Source organism: Portunus trituberculatus, chromosome 4, assembly GCF_017591435.1.
Source record: "Portunus trituberculatus isolate SZX2019 chromosome 4, ASM1759143v1, whole genome shotgun sequence".
Taxonomy (NCBI): domain Eukaryota; kingdom Metazoa; phylum Arthropoda; class Malacostraca; order Decapoda; family Portunidae; genus Portunus; species Portunus trituberculatus.
Genome location: NC_059258.1, coordinates 730,071 through 737,570, shown reverse-complemented (window position 1 = coordinate 737,570; position 7,500 = coordinate 730,071). Strand labels below are relative to the sequence as shown.

Here is a 7,500-nt window from a genome sequence, read left to right as displayed (position 1 = left end):
GGAGAAATGGAGGGAATAAAAAAATGATTGAAACTTGAAAGGAAGAAGAAAGAGTAGGAAGATAATACAAAAGGTCCTCCTCCTCCTCCTCCTCCTCTTCCTCATGCTATTCCCCCTCATACTCTTCTTTACACTTCCCTTCCTCATACTCCTCCTCCTCCTCCTCCTCCTCCTCCTCCTCCCTCCTCCTCCTCATCATCATCATCATCATCATCACCACCATCATTATCATCAAACTCCTCCTCCTCCTCCTCCTCCTCCTCCTCCTCCTCCTCCTCTTCCTCCTCCTCCTCCTCCTCCTCCTGCTGCCTTACAAAATGATAAAAGCTTGGTAATTTATGAAAAACAACATTAATCACGTCACATAATCGCCTCTTGAAGGACACAGAGCCCATCTTTAGTGTTCGCCTCACAAAGATTTCAAAATATTCATGAATTTTAAGATTGTCAATTAAGCGCCTTCTTGTCAACACGGACGCCGCTCGTATTGGCCAATCAACGGACGAGAAAGTGGGCGAGATGAAAAGCGTCGTTAGTTTGTTTGTCTGGACGCATTAATGGTCCTCTTAGCGCTAATTTGTTGTGTGATTATGTTGGCATTCCTCTTTTTCTATTTTTTTTTTTTTCGTAATTGATTTTGTTGTGTTTTTTTGGGTTTTTTGGCTGTTTTTTTTTTTTTCTCTTTATTTATTTGTTGCGGTTTTTGGGTTTTGTTTTTCTATCTTCATTTCTTCCTATTTTTATTTACGTTTTTCATCTCTTCTCTTTCTCCTTTTTGCTTCTTATTTCCTTTTTTCTTCTTCCTTTGTTCTGCTAGTCCTCCTCTTTCCCTATCTCCTTCTTCTCTTCGCTGTATACTCACCTTCCATATTCCTCTTTCGTTCTCCTTTTCCCTCTTTACCTTCCTCCCTCCTCCTCCTCCTCCTCTTATCCATCTCATCCTCCTTCACTTCACTATAGTCTCACCCTTCCATGCTCCTCTTTCGTCCTCCCTTTTCCTCCTTACCTCCCTCTCTTCCTCCCTCCCTCCACCCTCTCTCCCCTTACCTGTATAGCACAACAGGTAGCCATTAGAGCTTTTTAATCTAGTCACGTCTTCATTAACAAGTGTAGCCGCTGAGAGGAACCATAGCCATCCATTAAATCAGCCATCCATCCAGCTACCCATTATATATTAAGCCAGCCAGTCGTCCAGCCAGCCAGTCAGTCAGTCAGTCAGTCAGTCAGTCAGTCAGTCATTTAGTTACTGATGGTTTGTTGCAATATTTTCGTTCCTCTTTCGGTGGTTGGCCAGTAAATTGGGAGGAGGAGGAGGAGAAGGAGAAGGATAATGAAGATATGACGGAAGGAGGAGGCGAAGAGTGGACACATAATACAGTAAAGAGTAATGAAAGCGTAAGAGAAGTAGACAGAAATAAAGGATAATTTTGGTTTTGGAAATGAGTAAAAAAAGGAGAAATTGGAAGAAATTAAATATGAAGGGAGAGAAAAGTAGAAATAGTTATAGTTGTTGAAATTTAAGTAGTTATAGGAGAAAGAAGACGAGGAGAAGTAGGAAGAGGAAGAGAGAGAAGTGGCAAGAGTAGTTATAGTAGTAAAAATAGTACTAGTTATAGGAAAAATAGGAAGAAGAGAAGGAGGAGGAGAAGGAGAAGGAGGAGGAGAAGAGAAGTAGCAAGAGTATTTATAAGAAACAGTAATAGTTATAGAAGAATGAAGAGGAGGAGGAGGAGGAGGAGGAGAAGGAGAAGGAGGAGAAGAGAAGAAGCAAGAGTATTTATAAGAAACAGTAGTAGTTATAGATAAACGAAGAGGAAGAGGAGGAGGAAGAGAGAAGAGGAGGAGGAGGAGGAGGAGGAGGAGGAGGAGGAGGAGGAGGAGGAGGAGGAGGAGGAAAGAAGTAATGAGGCAAGGACTGAACAAACTCGCCTCAACTTGGTGAAAATATAATCAGTCAGCTTGGTGTGTGGTTTTCCAAGACATATCACAAAGCACGTTTTTATTTTTGTTCGTCTTGATCTTTGTTTGGCCCGACTGTTTGCCTCTCAGCGGTGGTATTGACTGGCAACACTGCAACATTTACCTGCCTTTGTTTTTCTCTCCCCCTTTCTCCATCACACACCTCCTGAAAACACCTGTGCAGAAAATACACACACACACACACACACACACACACACACACCACTCCTATAATTTCAATCCACAATTCCACTCTACACTTTATTCCAGTCGTTATTCCACATATTTTCATTTCCACATTCTTCCTTTCCACTTTTCATTTCCTCTTAGTAATTCCACCCTTCCATTCCACTCTTCTTCAAACTCCACCAAACGCTCCTTCTAACATTCCACAATACAATTTTTCATACTTCTCTTTTCCACTATCCCACCACTCCATTCCACTTTTTAATCTGAACTCCCACTGCTTCACTCCACTAAATACCATTGTTCCATCTCACTATTTTCCTGCTACCATTTCACTCCACTATTTCCGTTTCTGGCCTCGTGTGTGTCCTCGCCTTGTGTCCTCGTGTCCTCGTGTCGTGTCCTCGCCTCGCCTCGCCTCGCCTCGTCCTTCCCTTCGTCATCTCTCACGTGTTCGCTGGCAAATTCGCGCGGCAGTGAACCGAAGGCGTCACTCGGGCGTGGGCGTAACATGCAGAATTAATTTACAAGTATTGCAAAGCGAGAGCTGTGACGCAGAATCACTTTTCGTCTATTTGGAGAACACATTACTCTCTTGATATATTCTCTTGCTTTCCTTCATTCCCTCCTCCGCCGTCGCTCCCTCCACATTCCTCACCTCGGCCTAGTAAACGGTGGATATTGTTACCATGTTCAGAAACGCCTTGCTCTCACCACGACCATTATTTAAGTCCCCAGAGACGATTAGCAAGTTTTTTTCAAGACAGTTTCTCTTTGGAAATCGTGAGAGAATAAAGCGTTTCTAAATACTGGTATCTGTCTCATGAATCCTGCACCCTGCCACCCGTTACCAGCCCCTACCACCCCCTACCAGTACCCCTACCAGCCTCCACAGACCACTCCAACATCCTCTATACACCCCCATAAACCTCCTATCTATTGTTTAATCTCTTACCTATGGACTTGATAGGGGAATGTTGAAGTGGACTAAAGGGTGTTTATCGTTGTTGTTGTTTTTTATATAATATGGGGTTTTCTTGGGGAATGTATAGGCTAGAGGTGTTTTTCGGCACTTCCTATCTGAAATTTCACCTGTTTGGGAACTGTTAACCAGAGTGAAAACCCTTCCTGCACTCCGACCGTGGCCAAGATTCGAACCCGTGCGCTTGGAGACTTCTATATTTCTCCTTCTGTGTTCCTCCTCCTCCTCCTCCTCCTCCTCCTCCTCCTCCTCCTCCTCCTCCTCCTCCTCCTCCTCCTCCTCCTCCTCCTCCTTGTGCCTCTCGTTCCTCGCCACTTCCTCTCGCCAACTCAGCTCAACTCGGCTACAAAATGTTCTCGCCCGGACAAACACAACTGATCGCCACCACGCCACAGGGTCTCACAAGGGCGTCTCTAAGGGTCAACCCGCCTCGCCCTTACCTGGGGACTCGGGGACTCAGCGGGGCCCGGCGTAGCACTGTCTTGGCCACGCCCTTTCAATTGGCTGTCTGTCAGGGACTTAGGGTCGCTTTTCCAGCCCCGACTTGGATGAAAAGCAAAACAAACACGGCGAGGCAGGGAGCGTGACGGAGTTGTCAAGGTGGTGGTGGTGGTGGTAGTGGTGGTGGTGGTGGTGGTGGTGGTGGTGGTGGTGGTGATGGTGGTGGTTCTCATTGTAATGGCCTAAATGTTGGTTAGTTTATCAGTAAGTCTAGTTAAGTTTGGTTTATTTAGGTTAGGTTAAGTTTAATGTAAATTCGTAGCTTATTCTGCTTATCGTGTGTGTGTGTGTGTGTGTGTGTGTGTGTGTGTGTGTGTGTGTGTGTGTGTGTGTGTGTGCCTTGGAGGTGTAATCATTTACCTTTTCTCTGCTACAAGGTCAGTCTGAAGTATCTTCCTGCACGCTTCTTCTCTTCATTAATTCATAAGACAACTCAATACCTTCTTCTCCTCCTCTTCCTCCTCCTTCATCTCCTTTTTTTTCTCAGTCTTCTCTCGCTTACTTTCTCACTAATTCTCGTCTTTCCTTTCATTCTGTTTCTCCCTTTTATTCTTATTGTTCTTATTTCATCTCTAATTCCTTTTATTAAACCATCAATAATTTAATTCTTCTTGAAATTTAAACCCTTAGAATGCCATAAAACACGCACATGTATTTTTTTAACCCCTTCAGTACCATGACGCGTTTCCATATTCATTCTATTTACTATATGGTGATTCTATACAGCTTCAGAATCTCATGTGGGGGATTAAAACAGTGAAGAGTATGGCCATTAATCTTCTGACGTCTATAGACCCTTCCTAATGTCAGTAGAATGGTCTAATCGTACACAAATCTCATGGTAAAAATGTCTTCCAGTATTGTACGGGTTAACCTCATTGAAATATACAATCCACCTTCAATCATGCAAAAAAATGTGAAATATTTACACACATAATCACTTTTATCAACGTTGTATTTCGTTCGCATTAGAAGGTTTTAAATAGTCTCGTTGGTATTGGCAAGGCTCTTCATCATGTGTTTGTATTAAGAGTTTGTATTAAGAGTTGAGTATGCCTTGTATTGGTAAGAGTGTTAGTCGTGTTGCATTGTCTCGTAAGCCTCCAGTGTGGCAGCGAGGCGAGGCAGGGACGGGAGAGGGAAATGAGATCTTCGTGATGGCTGGAATCCTCATCTATCATAAAAATGTGTGGGAGCAAACAAGAGGCATTGTGAGTGAGAGTGGCGCTGGTTTATCCTCTCTCTCTCTCTCTCTCTCTCTCTCTCTCTCTCTCTCTCTCTCTCTCTCTCTCTCTCTCTCTCTCTCTCTCTCTCTCTCTCTCTCTCTCTCTCACCAATGCTACAATCACTAAGCCCAGCATGTCGCGCCGCACCAAGACACACACACATACACTGACGGTAAACCCAGCGGGGAGCTGAGGCACCCAGCTGATGTGTCTACCTGCCTCACCTGTCTTCCCTTCACCTGTACACCCAACCCCTCCTGCAAACCCCCCCACCCACTCGCCCATACTAAATACTGTCATTCCATATTTGTTTTATATAGAATGTGAGGTTTTTGGGGTTTTCACGGGAATTTATGGGTTAAAGGGTATTTTTTAGGGGGTACTTCTATCTGCTAATAGTGAGGAAGCCCTACCCACACTCCGACCGTAGATAGGATTCGAACCCATGCGCTTGGAGACCCCTAGGACATCAAAGCACGCATGGTTCCACTGCACCACGGCGGAACCTATTTCAGGAATGGTAAGGGATGTTAGTTAACCTATGATACCTGGTGGAGTTAATTGCCTCTACCTTTGCCCCTCCTTGGTGGGAATACCTGTACAAACAATTATCTGAGACGTGTGTTGGTGGAGGGAATACTGATCTCTGGGGTTCTGTCTGGGGTCTCCTGGGATTTTCATTCTTTTTCTTTTTTTTTTTCTATTTTTCAATTTTTTTTTTTTTTTTTTTTTTTTTTTTTTTTTCCTCGTGATTTTTTTTCGTTTTCTTTTTCTACTTTTCATTTTTTTTTCTTGTGGTTTTCTTTTCTTTTTCTACTTTCAATTTTTTTTCCTCGTGATTTTTTTTTCTGCTTTTCATAATTTTTTTCTTGTGGTTTTTCTTTCTTTTTTTCTACTTTTCATTTTTTTCCTCGTGATTTTTTTTTCGTTTTCTTTTTTTTCTGCTTTTCATTTTTTCTTGTGATTTTTATTTTTCATTCTTTTTCTTTGCATTTTTTTTCTTCGTGATTTTTTTTTTTTTTTCTACTTTTAATTTTTTCATGTGATTTTTTCTTTTCTTTTTCTTTTTTCTACTTTTCATTATTTTGTCTTGTGATTTTTTCTTTTCTTTTTTCTTTTCATTGTCTTTTATTTCCTCCTTTTGTTGTTTTTCTTTTTCTTTTCTTATTTTTCTACTTTTCATTGTCTTTTATTTCCTCCTTTTCTTGTTTTTTCTTTGTATTTCTTTTTGTTGATGTTTTCTAATTCTGTTTAGTTTGTTTGTCTTGTTTACACTGTTTTGTTTGTGTTTGTTTTGTTTTTCTTTTTTCAACTTTTCATATTCTTTTCCTCCTTTTTTTCTTTTTTTTTCTTTTTTTGTGGATGTTTTCTAGTTGTTTAGTTTGTTTGTTTTTGTTTACACTTTGTTTTTGTTCTTTTGTGTTCCTTGATTCCTTTAAACCTTTTTTTTTCATTTTTCTTTTGTTTTCTTTCTTTTTTCTTGTTTTTTTGTGAATATTTCTTCCTTTTGTTTAGTTTGTTTGTGTTTACACTGTTTGTTTGTTTGTTTTTTCTCTTTTGTCCTCGCATTTCATTTTTTGTATTTCTTTTTTTACTTTTTCGTTTCTCCTTTTGTTTTTTTTTTCAATTTGTTTTTCTGCATCTTCTCTAGATCTATTTTTATCTGTTTTGTTTGTTGTTGTGGTTCTTTTGTGTTCTCCTTTGATTTATTAACGACTTTTTCTCTCTCTTTTTTCTTTTCTTTTCTTTTTGTTATTTTTTTGTGGATATTTTCTATTTTCTCTTCAATTCATCTCTTTTTCTTTATCATTTTTATTTATTTATTTATTTGTTATTGTTCATTTTTTGTGTTCTTTCATTTTATTCTCTTTTATTTTCTTCTTTCGTTTCTCCTTTTCATTTTTTTTTGGATATTTTCTAGTTTATTTCCATTTATCTCTTTTTTTTCTCTATTTTTCTTTATTCACGGTGTTTATTCAGATTATCCTATTTTTTCTTTTTTTTTCTTTTCATCTCCTTCATTTCACGGTACTTACTATTTTATTTGTTTGTTTTTTTATTCGCCTTCTTTTTGTTGCCATTTTTCTCTCTCTTCTCTTTTTTTATTGCCATTTTCTTCTTTTTTTTATGTATCTCTATTCCTAAACTTTATTTTATTCTCTTTAATCTCATTCACTTAACGCTCTCTTCTCCAATTATTGTTTTTTTTCTAATTTCTTATTTATTGCCGATTATGTCTCTGCTATTCCCTTTTATTCTCTTATCCTATTTTTTTTTTTTTTTTTTTTTCATTTTTTTTCTGGTGTCCGAAATTGTTCTTTGTCTTATTCTTCGTTTTTTTTCCCTCATTTCTGTTTAGCTTATCTTTCATCTCTTTATTTCTCTCTTTTGCTATCTCTATTATCATTTTTCCTCTTGTTTTTCTCTCTTTTATTTTGATTTTCTATGGCAGTGTTTGTTTTGTCAAGAAAAATCAAAGAAAACAGGATGTAGTTTCATTCATTTCTGTCCATTCCGTTTTTTTTTTTTTCCTTCATATTTTTGTAGTAGCTTCGTTTTCTTTGATTTTGAGACGTTGTGTTTATTTTCTTATTTATTTTCCTTGTGTTTCTTTGAGGTTGTCTATATTCTGCTTGTTTTCCTTGT

General features: G+C 39.1%; 1 protein-coding gene across 1 annotated transcript in view; it reads left to right on the top strand.

The window, feature by feature from the left end:
• Positions 1-7,500, top strand: part of LOC123511040 (serine/arginine repetitive matrix protein 5-like) — a 50,977-nt gene that overhangs the window by 9,577 nt on the left and 33,900 nt on the right. Inside the window, exons 4-5 of the mRNA XM_045266659.1 lie at positions 3,461-3,633; positions 4,699-4,839. Of these exons, the coding sequence (XP_045122594.1) occupies positions 3,461-3,633; positions 4,699-4,839 (314 nt within the window). The remainder of the gene's footprint in view (positions 1-3,460; positions 3,634-4,698; positions 4,840-7,500) is intronic.